The following is an 18,126-nucleotide window of genomic DNA, read 5'->3' on the forward strand; positions in this document are numbered from 1 at the left end:
TCGCGCGCCACTCGAAGGCGTCGCCATGTCGTCTCCCCGGCCGACCTTCGATTTTGCCAACTGGCGTTCAAAGTTGCCAATTTAGAAAATCCCTGATATTTTGCAAGCCTACCTGAGAGTCTTCTGGGTCTTGGTAGCTCAGTTTGAGAAGACAAGTGATGGCCAGGTCCTCCTCGGCGCTCAGCTGGAGAATCATCCGGCACGGGTGACTGTCGGAGCGAGGCGTCAGGGTGGGGCCCCCCAGGACCCTGAAGACATGCGGCCCACGCAGGAAGGGGTCGGGCTGATTGCGAGGAGCGGAGCTTGTGCTCATGAGTGGCGGGGGAGTGTTGAGTTGGAAGCTGCTCCATGCTGGCTAAAAACAAATGGGGGCAAATGGGCTGGATAAAATGTCATCATTTAAAAAATGGATTTGTTTTCAATTTTAAATACTGACCAGATGAACGATTTAACAGAATATATTATCCGTAAAAAGTGTTTTGATATTCATATATAAGCTCAATTTCATATATTTATATGTATACTTTCATAGTTCAGCTTCTTTACACTGAATATCTGAATCAATTTTTTTTAAATGCAACTAAATGCCCCAAATCACTTTATCTTTTTTTTTTTTTTACATAAAGACCAAAAACGAAACTTGAGGCTTCCCGCGTTACAATTCTAGTCGCACCAGACAGAAAAAGAACTAAAAGAAATTGAAGATAAACAACTTAAAGAAAACACGGACTCAAAACTTTCCGCGGCTCTGGTCATTAGCATTTCTTGTCTCTGAATGTTGATACTTGTCTCGCGGTACTGGGGTCCATTCTCCTCCACGCTTGGTGTTGCTCGGGGGAGTCCCGGTCTCAAGTTGCGGACTCACCTTGTCGGGAGGAGGCGAGACTTGCTGCTGGGTTGATGCACAAAAAAGCATTCGTGACGGTTGCTCCACGGTCCTGCGGGAGGACGGCGGCTGCACCGCCGCCATCGCGCGCTGGGCTCTCGGCTATATTAAAAACAGACACCAATGACGCTTTTTTTTTTCTCTCTCCCCACCAGTCCAAATTGAAGTTGAAACACTTACGTTGTCGCTCATGTCGGAGTCGAGTTGTGCAAGTTCTGAATCTGAAGCTCGACACGAGTTTCAGCTGCAGCAGTGCCCTCACATGGCTACAATTACACCTGCACGATCGAAAGATCATACTACAGAGATCGTATTTTGCACGTCTTCAACAGATTTTGGACGAATTTCTTTTTAATCTGATCGCTCCAAAAAAAATCATTCGTTTGATTGCATTAGGTAGTTTTACGTCAACTTTGCCCCGCGACGGGGCTGCTTGTTGCGTGTTTCCTTACGGATGAATTTCACTGACGGACACATTCAATTTAGCGCCGGAATTGCCGAGAGCGCAGCGCAGCAGTTTTGTGGACTTGTATCTGGTAAGTTCTTCACGATTACTTTAATTTGGCCGCGTGCTGGTTCAATTTGTTGTAATAATTAGAATTTGAAGAGTTACATATGCCTTCTTTTTCGTGTCAGTGCTTTATAAAAATAAACAAAAAAGCAATTTTGTCCATCGGTGTGCGCGCGCGCAGGTCGGTCAAATGTGCACATCTTAAGATTTAAAAAGAAAAAAAAAAAAAAAGGACTCAGGCTTTTAGGTAAGATGCAAGACTTTTATTGAATACAGTTAAAAATCAAAGCCTTCAAATGTTGCCATGCTGCCATCCTTTTGTACCTGTGAAGAAATTGAACAGTTCATAATTGTATTGCAGAGGGTCAATTTGAACAATTGAAGGTTGGCTCAACCTTTTCTGGCATTAGGGTGAGGTTTGCTCTGTTTAGACACCCGGAAGTAGTGCACCGCAGGATAGGACCCCAAATGCTTTCGGATTGGAGCGGCACTGCTGCTTCTTCCAGCCATGGGCGGAGTCGGAACCGCTACGGTTGTCGTGACGAGACCACTAAGAGGAGTAGTGCTGATTCCTTCCGCGAGCCGCTTGAAGAAGCCCATGCTACCTATACCCGGGTCGTCCGACTCAAACCTGTACATGGAGAAAAGCTTGTGCAAGCCTTCCAAAGGATACTTGCACTGCACCACCAACCTGAGAAGTAAGAGTGTACACTCAATCCCCTCATTTCAAATAATTTCCACAGTCTTAATTTCTCCATAAAAAAAAAAAAAAAGGCATACAAACCTCTCATCATTATCCTCAGAGTCAGACACGTTCTTGCTGTAGAAAATCTCATTTCGATAGATCACGTTGCCATATCGGAGCTAAAAGGAGTGGAAGAGGAAAAAAATGTAGGACTTCACACACGAGTTACCGTATTTTCCGGACTATAAGGCGCACCGGACTATAAGGCGCACCTTCAATGAATGGCTCATTTTAAAACTTTGTCCTTATATAAGGCGCACTGGACTATAAGGCTTAATGCATCATGTCAGATTTTTAATCTAAATCAAATCATTCTCCATTTAATCTTTTTTATTTCAACTTCAGACGCAACAAATTACTTTATAATCACAAAATAATGATCCATAGTCTTTTTGATTCATGATTCATAGTAGTCCGGAAAATACGGTACAAGTGATTTGTGTGAATACCTTGACTTTGGATCCACAGCTATTGAGCGGGAAAGAGAAAAGTGCCCTGGTTTCATCAACTTCTGCAGGGCCGCACGAACTGTCCAGTAAGTTGCTTGTCAATGGGCTTGCACCGCCGGGAGTCATCCGAGATAAATCTGCCGCCACGGTCATCCTCCCGTCAGTGGAACACACTGAAAAGGACATTCACGAAAAGTCCAGCATTTTGTCACTCATTGGCCAAACTGCAATGCTACTGTCGAGTGTGAGGACATCAACAATCAAGTGGCCAAAAACTGCTTCCCTACTTACCAATAAGTTCTGAGGTCACAAAAGGACAAGTCTTGGAAGCAGATTTCTGAACAGACCCCGTTTGACGGTCTTTCACATGGATCTCAAAAGTGCCCAAGAAGCTTTCCAAAGTGATGTCCTGAAACAAATGACCCAAAAAAAAAAAAAATCTGTCTGGAGTTCTTCAAGCTGTAGAATCAGACCATCCCGACCTTATAATGGAAGCCCTGTGAGTAGACTGGCACATCCAGCTGCAGTTTCTGACTGGCATTGCTCATATTGTAGCCCCGCCGAGCTGCCAGCTCTGGCGTCAGCGTGTCAGAGCCCACCACGATGGACCACAGGAAGCCAAAGCCCCATTGGTCTGCGCTGAAGCTGATGCCTGACTCTGAGCAAGCCGCATCCAGGACCGGAGGAGCTAAAGCAGAATTGGAGTCCAAATAGTGAGGATGACATCTAACCCAAACGGGTCAACCCAAGATTCGACTCACAGGGGCCAGCCAGCGCCGTGACGCTCACAAAGTAGAAATAGGGCTCGTTTTCGGGAAGAACACTCAGCGTGTAGTTGATGTCCAATCTGTATTGCACAGTTCCGTACATTTCGTAGTACTAGGGGAGAAGAAGAAGCATGAGCGGAACTACTTGGGATGACTCCAATTGTAACGATGCGATCTACCTGCTGAGTGACGGCAGGGTGGTCAAAAGAGACGTTCAGCAAGTAGCCGTGGCCGTGAGCGGGTTGCGTGATATCGGCGACGGAACACGAGTTGGTGTAGCGCGCCTCGCGGCCGTTGAGCCGAAGCAAAACCAAGCGGACGTCCTGGGGTACGTCGCCCAGGTAGACCTGAAAGAGGCGCTCCTCCACAATACTTTGGTTCTGGGTAAACAGAGGCCGCAGCAACATGGGTGTGCTCAGCGTCCGGTGAAGTCGCAGCCTGGTCTCGGCCCCTTCGTCCTCAAACATTTGCTCCAGGTAGAGGTGGAACATGTAGAACTCGTAAAGGTCATCGCTCACAAAGCTCTGCAAGAAGGGGGATGCGAAATCTTACAAAAACTCTTCCGACGACCCGGTCACCTCTGAATACCGACCTTCCTGAGTCCGCCCTTGGCGTCCAATGGGATGCTAATCTGAACCGTGCCGTTCTCAGTCACCACGTCGCCGTTCTCAAAAAGGCCGTCGGTGAATCCGACCCGAACTCTCGCGACATCAGGACCTGGATAAGGTGCCCCCGGAGTCCTGAAAACCAGGTGGCCACTGTCTTCGTAAGCACCTTGATCTGTTCAAGGATGGGGAGTGACTAAGTACGAAGGTAGGAGGACATTTCTGGCAGATAAGAGTTGATGCATACGCATGGAGCAGGTGGCCGCTACGTCCACCATGATGACCAACCAGCGTTGTCTGGAGAACAGAGTGGCGTGGACCACCTCCACAGGGATGTCATTCACCTGAGAAGATTAGCAAAGGAACGGAAAATGCACAGTAACATATCCACGGGATGTTTGGAAACTGCTTCAAGGTTGTTGTTTTTTTCAAATGCTGTTTATTCCCCCCAAAATCCCATTAACATTTCCAGAACTCTGACCATGGCCATGAACGAATCCGGCTGTCCATAGGGTGTGCGGAACACCAGCCTCTGGTGGGTCAGCGCAAACATGTACCCTTGCTCACGGGCGTCCGAGATGCTCATCGGTTCCAGCTGCTCCTCATCTCTCTGGAACACCACCTGCCAACCCAAAGTAGACCAGCCATCTACCTGCAGAGCACACGCGCAAGAATCCCAAGACCGCCTAGCCATACGGCTAATCCAACGATAAGGATGGATGAATGGAACATGTCCAAGTATCAGTTTTGCAACTCACATGTCTGAGAACGTTCCAGTCGTCCTTCTCCCCGGCACCACACGGGATTTCGCTCTTCATGGACACCTACGGACACACCGGCAAATGTATGGACCTGAGCAGAATTGAAATGAAAAAGCCATCATACCTCCATGTAGTTGAGCTCACAGGAGACCTCTCGTGGAGCCCACTCCAGGGATGGTGAGCAGGTCTTGTTCAGTCCGTAGGCTACGTCGCCCCTCACCAACAGGTTGAAGCTGAATCCGAACACCTTATCGTCCTAAGGACCAGTAAACCAATCAGCAAATTTGGACTCCTTCCACCAAACATTTACAGATACCTTCGTCTCTGTGTGACAGCTAAAGTAGGACGCACGCAACTCCATGCGACCACTCAATGGGGAGACGGTGACGCTATAGCCGCACTTGGCCGCGTACGGCTCAGCGACGGCGTACGCTCCCGTCCCATCTGGAAGGTCAGAAGAATCACGATCACCATCCACGTCAAAGCCGTATCAAATAAAACCCATTTCCGCCCTGTCAAGAAAAAGTTGAGGAAGGAAATATCTGACCACCGTGGTCCCCAACTGGACGTACCGACAGCCTCGAAGCGAGCATCATCCCCGGCGAACGAGAGGTCCACGGCTATCACGAAGGAACGATCGTGGCAATCCATGTCCAGGACTCCTGCGACCAAATTGCAGAACGGTTCAAATAGTGCTTAAGATTTCTTCGATTGGGAGATTATTCCGTACCATCGGGAATGGGATCGGCCAACGTGGACAGAAGCCACACCACCCTGCAAGACAAAACCACACGCAAGAATTTGAGTAGTTCTGCGGCATGTGACAGCACAGTCTTACCACAAATAAAAGAGGCGCGCCATCGTTGGAGACAGCCCCCATGAAACCGGCTTTTGATCAAACCGACTGACCAATGGAAGACCTCCATTGAAACAGGTGAAGGTGCCGCTCGTTAGCAATTACTCAGCAGCAGTTTGGCTTTGTAGGTCCTTCCGGGACCTTTTCTATCCCTCTCCTGAAATTATAAATCATCCATACGTAAAATACAGAAACGTGTCAATTCAATTTGTTTTATCGCAAAATGTAACTTGTGACTGTGTCCTAAAGATGATTTTAAAATACCAAATGGCTCTCGAGCACCCCCTGGAATTGCTTTTTTTCCTCAGCCCTCCTAGATAAGTAATTTGCATCTCAAGGATAACAAGTAAACTTTGAAATCAATTTTTGATATGATTTTGTTGATATGTCTTTGTTGTTATTGTCAAACCATTTCATTTGATCATATACGGTTAAGCCTAATTATGCTCCTAGGTAGTGGTCTTTCGTGACTACTCTAAGCCCCGCCCCGCCCGCCAAATAACTGCCGTTTCCGCACGGACCCATTTCGCTGACGCACAAATTAAATTTCCCGCGAGGAGTCAGGAGCGCAGCACAGCAGAGATTTCGGCACTGACAGTGACAGCTTGCAATTTCTGGTAGGTTTTGGTTTTCTACGAGTACGTCAACGTTCCGCTCTCAATTTGTTGCGTTTGACTGAATTTTGAAGCGTTTGAGACGTCGAGACGCGCTAGCAATGCCCAGTTGCACTTGCATACGCATGCGCACAATCATGGTGATTTCCCGGAAATGCAAATACGGTGCAAAATGGGTCAATTCAATTGTCACGACGCATGGCTCGTTTGTAAAGGTTGTCACACTTCTTTTTTTCTTTCTAGTTTTCATTATATACTGTAGCTACAGTAACCTTGTTCTTGACCAGTTAGCAGCAGCTAACTCAGCAAGGTGATCTATTGAAATAACTAACTTGATTCAAATGTATTTGCTCCCCTGCTACTCTGATGAGAGTAAAACAAAAATGATATTGGTAATCACATGAACCGTCACTCTTTATTACAACCACGATGCACAGTATGATTTATGTGAGCACAATGTCACATCATTAAAATAAATATTTCCAGGAAAACCACTCGTAGTCCATACATAATATAAATAGAAAATAATAAATATGTTGCTAAATGAGCTTCTTATTCCGCTTAGTGATCTAATTCATTGCATGGTGTTTGTATGCTAACATAATTAATGGTAGAGTAAATATTTGTCTCAAAATATGATGAGGCCATAAATACTGTATACAGTAAAAACAGTTACTTTGGCAGTAACTGAGTGCGCCTTCTTACGCCAGGCCACAGTCCAACATCAGCAAAATCATAATTCAAGTAAATATTCCTGTGAAAAACACTTGTGGGCTATTAATAAATTAAAACAAACAGGACGGAAATTGAGCATGCCTTGTGCTTAGGGGTGTAAATCGCGGGTTTTGTCACGATACGATATCATATCGATACAAAGAAACACGATAAGATATTTGCCGATATCTTAAAGCCTGCTGTGATTCATTCACGATACATCACGATATAGTGCTCCACGATCGATATTTTATTTTTTATTTATTTTTTTAAATAAAAAATATAGAACAATATCCTGATTTATAACAATTCATACGCAAAATCAACAAGGTACTGCAAACTCTTTATTTAGGAAATTACAAGAGTATTGTAGTATACAAAGTGCTTATTTTAACACTGAACTTTATCAAATTCCTATATTTTTTCCTCATATAAGTAAAGAAAAATGAATATTCCTTCTTTTTTTGTAATACCATTAACTTTAAAGTGCATTACTGAACTATTTATTTACAATAATTTTAATTGTCCGTTGAGCCATCTTTTCTTTGGAATCCAAAGTGCTTCCAAACGAATGACTTGAAGCCCAAAGGGGAGCGAATTTCCTCGTCTTCTTGGACACACACTAGCCATAGCACCAGCCCGCCCAGGAGCCGCGTAGTTGTCGGCTCCCCTTTCACGTGCCTGCTCTGCTCACAACACAACACGCCGCGTACTGCTCCCGGAAAGAGGAAGCAAGCAACAATGAACTGGATTTCAAAATAAAGTCGCGTCTAATGTCCGAGGTCAAACACGGCGATATAAATCGATGTTTACGTTTAGCATCGACGCCAATAAATCGTAGAGCATTATATCGATTAATCGATGTGTATCGATGAATCGTTACACCCCTACTTGGGCTACTATACACGCGAAAGTACAATACTTTTACGCCCACTTGTAGTCTTATCACTAACCGATGTACAATCAATTAAAAAGAGTATGTTGTTACGGCGCTTAGTTCAAATCAGTTGAATGGAGCCTGACAAGGTGCGATCACATTTCCGCCCGCTGCATCACGACGGGCCCGCCGCCCGCGGCGCTGGCTCGCTCTGAAACGTCAAGTCGTCGTCGAATTGATCCGCTCCAAAGGGACGTTGGCGCCGTTGCGATCTCGAAGTTGCCACCTCGGGGCTATGTTGGAAGAGTTTGGCGACGGTGCCTTGACATTTGCATACAGGCCCCCCTCGGAGCGCCGCGCTGACTAAAGCCGGCCAGCGGGCCGGCGGGCAGGCAGGCAACGGGGAGGTTGGTGGAGTGTTGCTCGCCTCGGCTCGCCTTGTTGTTCGTTAACATTTGAGTCACTGTGTGTCATTAACAAAGAGCCTCAGCGTGCGGGGGCCTCACGTTGAGCGTGGACGCCAAATGGCTAATCCCGACCGACACATTTTATATCATCTCTATAGGGTTGAAGGGTTTTTAGATATAATCATATTCTGACCCCCACCCACCCCCCAAATTTGCAGTTGTACCGAAGCGCTTTGCATTCACATTTTTCAGAGTAATTTATTTTTGGGATTTTTTTTTCTTGTTTCATGAGATTTTTTTTTTCTGATTTTCAGGAATCTTTCTGTTTCGTTTGAAATGTTTTTGTCTGTTTCTCTGAATAATGTCCTGCTCTTGAGAAGTTTTTTAATCATTTAACATTTATTCCGTTTTCAAGATCTTTTGAGGTGTAAATTAAATAAGAATTGTCCCCCAAAACAGGAAAGAAAATCCCACAAAAAATGCTCTGACAACAGGAAAAAAAAATCTCAAAAAGAAATTACTGGATTTATTTTTGTTTTGTGTTTTCAAGTGACTGCAACATGTGCTAGTGTTTTTTTCCAAAAGTATATTTTGAACAAACAGAAGCAATATTACAATAAGCGTCATCATAAAGTGACATTCAACTTCTTATGCAAACAACGAACGCGCAAAACAAAATCGTCTACTCGGGTGACACTTGCATCATCTGACAACACCTCGTCGCGCCCCCGCAGCCGCGAGCGCCTTCAGCCAATGGCGCGCTGGCGTCCAAGGAGCCTATTTATGAGGGCGAGTGCCGCCCAATCGGCCGTCACACGACCTGTTCTGCAGAAGCGGAGATGCTTCGGCTGCAGGTGCTGCTGGCACTTCTGTTGTCCGCCGGGCTGCTGGTGCGGGTCAGCACCGGAGCCCCTGACGCGGCTCACCTACTCGCAGAGGCCTTTGGGGCAGACGCGACACTGGACAAGGTGAGGGGGAGGGGGGGGCTGTTTTTGTCCACCTTTGTATTTCTATGTACTGAGTTGGTACTGGCCAACTTTTTCGACACTATCTTCACTTCTACTTAAGTACAAAGTGAGTATTTTGTATAGAAATACAACACTTCATTTGTGTGTGGGTTTTTTTTTTTTATAAAAGGATGCGAGTACTTGCATATAAGTGAAGTACTTTGAAGTCCGTTTAGTTTTTTTAATGTCCATACGTGTACTTGTGCGATATAGTGAGTTCTTTTTGGACTTCTCCACGTTAAATACAGAGTAGCAAATAAGGATCTCACAAGTCTTAGATGATGGGAGGTAACAAAGTACAAATACTCAATGACAGTATTTCAGTTGATTTGTCAGCTGTCTGTTTTTTAGTTGGGGAATGTATTTTTTTTCTGACCACTTTACTTTTACAAGGCAAAAGAAGCAGATGAAGCTGAACTTGCCGGTTCGTTTGTTTTCAGGAGTCTGCTCGCTCGCTGCTGCTGAGGCTGATCTACCAAGTGGCGGCGAGCGACGAGGCGCTCCCCGAGCTCGGCGTCGGGGTGACGTTGATGCGGCGACATCTTCCTCTCTCCCAAAGAGAGCGCAAGGCGGGTTGCCGCAATTTCTTCTGGAAGACCTTCACCTCCTGTTGACACCACGTCGTCATTCTCCTTCCTTCGATGGTGCGCCTTCCAACCCTCTCACGTCAAAGGTCAATTGAAACTTTGGCCGTGTCCCGTTTTTGTGACCTTTTTGTTAAGTGCCGTGTTGTTAGATTTGTCCTCATTGAATAATGTGCCTTGGCTCAATAAAAGTTGAAAAGCATCAGTTTGACGTTGTTCTTAATGGCGTGCGTATTAGTGTGAGATGGATTTTATTTAGGGGTGTGCTACCTTTTGTTGCCAGCTGTTAGTTGGCTTATTTTGAGGAAACAATTTCTATTTTTAAACAAGTTGTACAGTTTTAGTGTAATTTCTTCACTTTTCCTAAAGAAACCCACCTGATTGAAGAAACCCAAATGAAACCTTTTGACAAATGTGTCCAACTTTGCGCTTAATTAGACACAAGACACTTTTACTTTATTTTCAAAATATTTTTTTATTCGCCCAAAAGTACCGTGAGCTTCACTTCGTAGCGTTTCAAAACTGAACCAAAATGAAAAGCCAAAAAGAAAAAAAAAAAATGGACGTGGCCAAAGCTACATGGCTGATTGTGCAACTGGACATTAACATTCAAACTTAAAGACGGGCAAATAACAAAAGGTACTGAGATCACTTCACAAGAGCGGGATCGACAATCGGACTGTACACGTTTGGACGCTTCGACAAAATGTAGCAAATACTGTAGCTGCCAAGGCTCCAAAAATAAACGAACCCCAGATGACAGGCGGCCACAATACATATGTTCATTTAATTTGATGGCACAGTATTTTTTTGTTGTGTACACATATTTATTTTTGTTGCCGAAATGTTGTACGCTTATATTGTGGCCGCTTTAGCATGTTGTCGTGTCACGTCTGGGGCGATGTACAAATAAACAAGCGCAAAGGTGCACAAAGAAACATCGGCAAGGGAGACAGACGCAAGTTCAGATTTTTCGGTGAATGTTTTCACCCTGTAATCCTATCAAACTTCATTGCACCGTTCTGTGTAACAGTCCAAAAACATTTTTTTGTTGTCACATTCCTTATGGCAAAAACCAAATCCTCGTTAAATCTACGACATTCTATTTAGCTACAATTCTACCAGGCTCCGACGCAGCCTGCTCGAATGTAGAAAGTCACAGTTGTTGAGTTTTGAGGCAGTTATGGATTGAGCGATCATCCATCATTCGGTTTGAAATGAGTGTGCAAGCAAGTAGCCTGCCGAATATGTACCCGACCGACCGCTGCTTCACATGTCACTCGTTTGGATCAGTAACACAAGACAAAGACTAGCAAAAAAAAAGGGGGACTGTTAAAGCTGCGTGATGTTTAAAAAAAAAAAAAAAAAATGTTGTGTGCCACAGCGCCTCGGTCAGCAGTCGGTGGAGATTTTGGCCGAGAGGTCCTGGATGCGCCGGGCGCTGCAGCCCTTGCACAGGATGTGACCGTCCAGCGGGTAGCAACCGCGACCTTCGCCCTCTGAGGACAGCAGGAGCCCGCATTCCTGCTCATGATGGAGATCACGGTCAGTCCCGCGAATGAGTTAATAATTGAGTAGTTGCTAAATTGATGAATACATTTTGGAAATTTCCTCCCAGATAAGACTATAAAGTTGATCCCACCTTACCAAGAATAAAAGAAATTGCTACATGAAACTAACCTCGCAGATGTAACAGTTGACGTGAAAGCTTCGGTCAAGCGCGACGATCCTGACCGTCTCCTCCTGACCCGCCTCGGGCATGATGGGCTCGCCGCACACGGAACAGCGAGGGGCGTACTTCCTGTCGGGGGTGGGGGGTTGCGCGGCTTTCGTTAGCAGCACTCGGCCACTGCGCGCGTGTTTGCGTGGGTACCTGTGAAAGTCCTCGATGCAGTGGATCTGCGAGGTGGCGTCCACCGTGAAGGGCACGCCGTCCAAGCAGCAGTTGCACACCACGCAGGTGAAGCAGCGAGGATGGTACGCTTTGCCCATGGCGCGCAGGATGCGGTCCAAAATGGGCTTGGAGCACTTTGAACATTGCTCCAGTGTACTCTGGCGGAAAAAATGCTTTCAGTTCACTGTCGCTGTAGAAAGCTGTTGTTTGAATTCTGTTCATTTGGGGGGGTTTTTTTTTTTTTTTTTTTAGCAACTTTGATATGTAGTGTCTCTTATTTATAACAATAATAATTTATATTTATTTATAATTACTATAATAATATATCATTATTTATAATCAGTAATGTGTTTATTATTTAATTATTAGTTTAATAATTTATTCATTTCGTATTTGTTTTAAATACCTGGAGTATTTATTTGTCAAGCTCAAAAAATAGGTTCGTTTTTGTTTGCAAAAATGATTTTGAACACGACTAGTTAGGCCCACGTTGGGATTCGAATGGAGTTGGAAGAGCTGCAAGCCAATGTGGACAACTGAAAAGGGCTTTTCATAAAGGCAAGCACGGCGGCGCTCACAATGTAGCAAGTCTCGCAGTAGCTCTTCTTGTCCAGGGCGTAGAAGGGCTGCCCTCGCAGCCGGGCGTGGCAGGTGATGCAGGAGAAACACTCCACGTGGAACACCTGCTCCATGGCGATGCAGCCGCTGCCGTCGCCCACCACGTTGTCGCCGCAGCGAGCGCAGCGCCCTAAAAGGGAGGGCAAAGGTTTTGGTCGCGGGTACTCTCGCTGGGGTTTCCGTAGGGTCCTACCGAAATAATCCTCGGCGGGCGGGTGGTTCATATCGTACACCAGCTTCTTGGTGAGGCGATCCAACTCCTCTTCTGGACGAGTCGAGGATGCTACATGCTGCGCGGGGTTCAATTCAAAATGTTACTTCAAATGGTTTATTGATTGCCAATACAATGAAAATGGGCTTTTGGTGAAAATCTACTCTGACTGGCCCCTTGGATTTGACCCACTATTTGGTTTTGTCAGCGGTCTCACCTTGCCGGACTGGTAAGCAGCAGCGGGACTGTGCGCGGCTCCCATTTGATGATTTTCCATCCCCTTTTTGGACAAGGCCACCTGGCCCCCCTCCCTCACCCTGTGCGTCTCCTGAGGGGGCGGGGCGGCGTGCGCGGCGGCGTACCAATCCTGGGGCGGCGGGCGTGGCGCGTGCTGACGAGGGGGCGGCGGCGCGTAGGCCTGGTCGGCCTGCCTCCCCGTCTGCGAGTAGGTGACGGGCTGAGCCGTCTTGACCTGCACGCTGAACCTGGGCCCGCTCGTGGTGGAGGCCGTGGTGTAGGACGCCGGCACGGGCTGCGGGTACGGCTTGGAGTTGGCCGGCGCGTAGTAGTCCTGCTGGTACGGGGACGGCGGCGGGTGGTACTGGCTCTGGGGGTGGTAGCTCGGGGTGGGCCGGCTCGGGGGCGCGACGGCGTTGTAGTGTTCCCCCGAGAGGTATTTGTTGTAAGGCACGTTGTCGTACAGCTGTGGGAAACAAATTCCCCATGTCAACGTGACGGGAAAATGGCGGCGCGTTTTTGCCCGGGTGTCGTACTTGCGCGCCCGAGTCCTGCGGCAAACCGTCCAGGTCGGCCAGCATGGCGGTGAGCGAGTCAATGTCGGCGTCAATCTTGGAGTGGTAGCCGCCGGCAGCCTTGTCGGGGCCGCGGCGCTGAAGGGGAGAGCCCGTTTTGGAAAACACAACGTGAAGGCTGGGCGATGTGGAAAATTAGGTGCGGGCGACCTCGACGGGACACCTACGGTCAGCTCGTAGCCGTCGCCCCCGTGGCCGCTCCACTTGGCGGGCCCGTGCGGAGGCAGGAAATAGCGATCGCTGGGAGAATGGTGAACGGGCCCGCCTTTGCCGCAACAGAGAGCGGTCGCAGGGAATTTTAATAGGGATGCGGGCATCATTTTGAAATGAGACTTTTATGATTGGCTGGATAAACATACATATAAACAATGACCACGAAGACAAATAAGTTATTTTCATTGTTGTTTTCCAACCTGCACATTGTGCAAACAAACAAAAAAGAATATTTCAGAAGACCGACGTTTGACGAAACGTTTCAGCAAACTGCTTATGGTAGTGTTATGAGAGCTCCCTCTCGTGGTGAAGAAAAAAAAGCACATGCTTAAAGTTAAGGTCCCAATGATCGATCGTCACACACACATTTGGGTGTGGTGCGGTGCCGCCGCCGCGCTCGGGAATCATTTGGTGATCTAACCAATTCCAACCCTTTCTGCTTAAACGTTCAAACGCGTCTCATTTTTGAGTGGCTTTGAAGAGTTTGATTGGATAGAACATTTATGGACATCATATCTGCTTTTGGTGCAATATATTTTAGAATATGATATATTCAAGCATTTCATTTTTTTTAGATTTTCCAATATTTAAGTGAAGTGGCTAACAAAAATGTAAAGGGGAGAGAGCAACGTGTTTTTGTTTTTTTCTGGGTGGCGCTTGTGCAAAAACTTAAAGACCAAAGTCTCACCTGTGGGTCCGGTTGCCATGTACCGAGTGGCCGTGCCCCCTCCTCCGTTGTGGTCATAAGGGTTGTATTTGGGCCGGAAGTCCGGCGCGGCCTTCTTGTTGGGGGCCCGGTAGGCGGGCGAGCCTGCAGAGTGGGCCATCTGGGGGACGGCTCGCTCGGGACTATCCAGAGTCCGGGGTGGCAGCCAGGTAGGACCCGACATGGCGGGATTCTGAGGATTGACACAGAAGGGGCAACGAGTCCAGCGGAAGGGATGCGTTGCTGCTTTTTTGTTTCCCGTGGCAACGGCGGCTCAAACAATAGACTTTTGGGAGCAGGAAGGCAGCAGCCGGTCGGAAAGGTTTGGGGAATTCCAGCGGCGGGCCCCCCGAAAACATTGGGCAGACGCGCGCAGCTGCAACGCTCGCACCCTGGCCGCCTGCCACCCACAATGCTTATTGTCTTTGGCTGTTTACGCCACGACAGCGAGGATTTCCAAAATAGGAAATGTTGCGTAATGAAAGCACCTGGCTTAAAACAATACAATCCTTGACAACTTGCTTTGTTTTAGAGTCAAGGGTGGAGGGAAAAATTAATATGTCAGTTTGGCCTATTGAGAGAATTTAGGTCGTGGAGCTGTCATAAATCCTCATAGCTAAGAGGATTATAACCATGACGTCGTGGCACATAAAAAAAATACCACAACTCGGACTGAAACTTGAAATATTAAATAGCACAAAAAGTGTCAAAGCTTTAAATTGCTATTATAAAGGACCAGTAAAAAGGTGACCTATAAATATTTGTATATTTTTGTATTACATATATATATTTTATGTGATAAACGGTGCAAAACTCGAACTAAAAACAAAATACAGGCACAAATGTCTGCACACTTCGCTGTTTCAAAGTTCTTCGCCCTAGAAAAAATATTTACTGGATCTAATCTTTGTCCAAATGAATAGATAAAAATCAAATAGATCAGCTGGGATTTGACGGGTGACAAGCGGGCGACAGGGTGTCAAGCGAATGGGGAACTTGGGCGTTTCTTCCGTTTCTTTTCAAGTAAAATTCCATGACACGAAAAAAGCGTGAAACACCACCGAAATAAAATGCGAAGCATCGTTGTATCTGCCTCTGCCGTGTCCACAAGTATAGCAAAATGACGCTCAATTTGGAAATGTATTCGTCTCGTGCTTTTATTTTGAAGGCTTAAGCTAACGGCGTGTAGCTAGTTGTTTGTTGCGCTCTTGTCACAGATTGTGCAAACGGCCGAAAATGGAACAACAACAATTTCTAACTAAAGAAATGTGACTCGACTCTAAAGTGATGGGCGAGGGAAAAAAAAAAACATTATTATGCCGATGTTGCCAACCGGCTAACTTCGCAACACACGACCCGATAATAAAACAATAACAACAGTAAGGAAAGAATGATGGCTCACCACCAGAAATGGCGAAGAGCGGATCGGTGCGCGGCTCCCATGAAAGCACGCAAGCGGAAAGTTGTGGCCGGCGGACAAAACGTTCTCTTTTCGGTGGGCGGGCGGGCGAGCGAGCCAGTCAGCCAGCGTCGGTAACCGACTTTAGGTTCGGCTCCGGGGAGGCCTTTCGAGTCGAGGCCACACACAGCCACCTCGCGACGCTTCCCGACGCGTGACGTCAGCGAGCGTACAACGACGTGCTCGCACCCGCTTTGCGAGGTGGGCGCGTGACCGGGAAAAGTTCCCAAAATAGAAACCAACTTAGACGAGGGGACACTACCCGAGTCAACGTGGAATCTTAAAGCTTTAGAGTTCAGGGGAAAAAGTTGTACGGATTTGAATCAAACATATTTTCAAGATAAAGTCAGAACATCATGAGGATAAATTCATATCTTTTCTCAAAAAATGGACTCGTATTAGCCAACACAAGAATGGGAACAAATTGTAAGATTCTGAAAAATGTGCTTTTTTTTCCCCTCTCAAGGATGTCCCATTTATTAATCTCATATTACAACTGTCATCTGGAAAATGTAAAACCTGCTCTTGCGATATTCTCTGACTTAACTCTCCCACTATTTGGACTTTTTTCTGGTTGTGCATCTTTTGATTTGTAGTCCCACGCGATCAAAGTTGGTGCCTCGTTGGCGTATTGGCAGGGCCTCGGCAGAAAGCGAGACAAAGAAAGACCTCCCCCCCCCCACGCCACTTCCTCCCCCATCCGGTAGCCGCTTGTCCTTATATGTCCATGCCGACGGCAAATCATAGGAAGTCTTTGTTTTTGTCAACACGTTGGCATCGGCTTGGGGGATTCGGGTCAACGTTGGGGCTAGAGAACACTGACCCATATGTGAAGGCGAGGAAGTCCCCCCCCCCCCCCCACACACACACACACAGCTTTGCCAACGGGACAGACTGGATGGCTTCCGCCCATTGGAGAAGCCGTTTAGTAATGGTCTCACTTTTCCTCAAAGACCCCCCTCGGACTCATCCGTTGTTCTCACAATGCCCGGAAGCGGCCCAGACCACCTCTGTTTTCTTGATCCCTGTTTTCCCCCCCATCAGGGATGTCATGACAAATAAGAAATAAAGGTCTGAAAAATAGCCGGGGGGGGGGGCTCGAGCCAAAATGCGAATCTCTCAAGCCACAACAGTCGGCATTTCAAATCAATGACCTTCAATGGTTTTTGAGAATGAAACCGAATTTTTGCGATGAGGAGGCACTTTCTTTCTCACGTGCCGCGTATCTTTGAACTCTGCCAGCATGAGGTAACGTGCCGCCATTTTGTTTTGTTTTTTATATGAAGGCCCCTCATCGCCTTTTTTCTTCCCTGGTCTCCTGCCTCCTTTATTATTGACGGATGTCCTGCGCAGGCGTTTTCATCCATGTCTCTCAGCAGCTTTGCAGGATGCATTCAAAAGTGTGTGTGTTGTGATGGGGGGAGCAGGACGGAGGGGAGGGGGGGGGGGGGGGTTTCCTTCACATCTGTTGGCTTCATTTCGCTCCAAGTTTGTTTTCCACCATCAAGGGGAAGGTGTCCCCCATCTATCTCCAAGCGACGACGGTGTTGTCTCGCTTCCTTCCTCTTTGTCCTCATAACACTTGCACCTCACTAAACACTCTACAAAAAGAGTGCTCATGATGTGCAGCATTAACGATGACGCTGACGCTCCTTTTCTTCTTTGGCCCCAAAATCCATGGCGACTTGATTGAAATGCGTCTTTGTTTTGAGGTTGTTTTTTACCCTAATTGCTTACGTGCAGAGAAAACATTTGACAATATTTGATCAAATTCCTTGAAATGGTACTTTGAAAAACGTTGCTCTTAAACTGTTGGACACACTCGCGCGCTTGTTCTCAAAATGGCCAACCGCGCCCCAAAAAAAGAAAGAATATTTCGATCATCGGTCGAGACCGGCGTAACTCTCCGACGGCTTCCTGCTTATCCGGCCAGTGATGACCGGGTCCCTCGCCTTGGCCTTGCAGCCGCAACCCCTGTGGGGAGTCCGCTCCCTCGTGCTCGTCGGAACCAACGATTTTCGCCATGCTAGCCCCGTGGTGACCATCTGCACGTGCCCCGACTGGGTGCCCAGGACGCTGCTCACACGTTTGCCTGCTTTGTGATGTTTTCACCGATTCGCGACCACGGTCCATTGGGCGCCGTTGTACTGGACTGCCCTGTCGACGGACCCCGTGGAGGCTATTTTGTGTGTTTTGGGGTGTTCTCTTGTATTGAGGGGTGCTGGTTGGCCGCTGTTCCTTTTTTCCTTTGTCTTTTAGCTTTATTTGCTTTGATGGCTTTTATTTTGTGCGCTTTCTGACTTTCTTTGTGGCGCCGTTGTGTGGCAGCCTTGTTGAGTTGCGCTCATGCCATCTGTGTGTCTTTTGTATACCCACTCTGTGGTATGGATACTGCTGGGGCCTGAATTTCCCCACCGCTGGGGATCAATA

At 47.1% G+C, this 18,126-nt stretch overlaps 3 protein-coding genes across 3 annotated transcripts; 1 reads left to right on the top strand and 2 right to left on the bottom strand.

The window, feature by feature from the left end:
- Positions 1-1,787: 1,787 nt before the first annotated feature.
- Positions 1,788-5,427, bottom strand: LOC119129636. The gene is given in 14 exon segments (XM_037262990.1): positions 1,788-2,088; positions 2,182-2,261; positions 2,592-2,764; positions 2,883-3,000; positions 3,074-3,320; positions 3,322-3,470; positions 3,538-3,882; positions 3,951-4,138; positions 4,211-4,307; positions 4,445-4,661; positions 4,765-4,787; positions 4,849-4,980; positions 5,041-5,168; positions 5,297-5,427. Coding segments are annotated over 14 exon segments (2,277 nt in total). The 5' UTR covers positions 5,376-5,427.
- Positions 5,428-8,859: 3,432 nt separating this feature from the next.
- Positions 8,860-9,954, top strand: sst5 (somatostatin 5). The gene is made up of 2 exons (XM_037262991.1): positions 8,860-9,160; positions 9,640-9,954. Exons 1-2 carry the CDS (start codon positions 9,032-9,034, stop codon positions 9,811-9,813), a joined length of 303 nt encoding a protein of 100 aa, XP_037118886.1. The 5' UTR covers positions 8,860-9,031; the 3' UTR covers positions 9,814-9,954.
- A 1,162-nt stretch (positions 9,955-11,116) lies between these two features.
- Positions 11,117-15,873, bottom strand: trip6 (thyroid hormone receptor interactor 6). The gene is made up of 10 exons (XM_037262113.1): positions 15,640-15,873; positions 14,220-14,430; positions 13,486-13,583; positions 13,280-13,396; positions 12,724-13,209; positions 12,489-12,585; positions 12,256-12,425; positions 11,657-11,835; positions 11,464-11,584; positions 11,117-11,307 (listed from the first exon to the last, which is right to left on the bottom strand). Exons 2-10 carry the CDS (start codon positions 14,419-14,421, stop codon positions 11,176-11,178), a joined length of 1,602 nt encoding a protein of 533 aa, XP_037118008.1. The 5' UTR covers positions 14,422-14,430; positions 15,640-15,873; the 3' UTR covers positions 11,117-11,175.
- Between the last annotated feature and the right edge of the window lie 2,253 nt (positions 15,874-18,126).

Source organism: Syngnathus acus, chromosome 10, assembly GCF_901709675.1.
Source record: "Syngnathus acus chromosome 10, fSynAcu1.2, whole genome shotgun sequence".
NCBI lineage: Eukaryota > Metazoa > Chordata > Actinopteri > Syngnathiformes > Syngnathidae > Syngnathus > Syngnathus acus.

Bases quoted from the DNA above. Each gene is read 5' to 3' on its own strand.
- trip6 (XM_037262113.1), bottom strand. From the start codon at position 14,421: ATGTCGGGTCCTACCTGGCTGCCACCCCGGACTCTGGATAGTCCCGAG. The intron at 12,586-12,723 runs GTGAGACCGCTG...AACCCCGCGCAG, and splicing joins CTGCTTACCAGTCCGGCAAG to CATGTAGCATCCTCGACTCG. The intron at 12,426-12,488 runs GTAGGACCCTAC...CCTCCCTTTTAG, and splicing joins GCCCGCCGAGGATTATTTCG to GGCGCTGCGCTCGCTGCGGC.
- sst5 (XM_037262991.1), top strand. From the start codon at position 9,032: ATGCTTCGGCTGCAGGTGCTGCTGGCACTTCTGTTGTCCGCCGGGCTG. The intron at 9,161-9,639 runs GTGAGGGGGAGG...GTTTGTTTTCAG, and splicing joins CAGACGCGACACTGGACAAG to GAGTCTGCTCGCTCGCTGCT.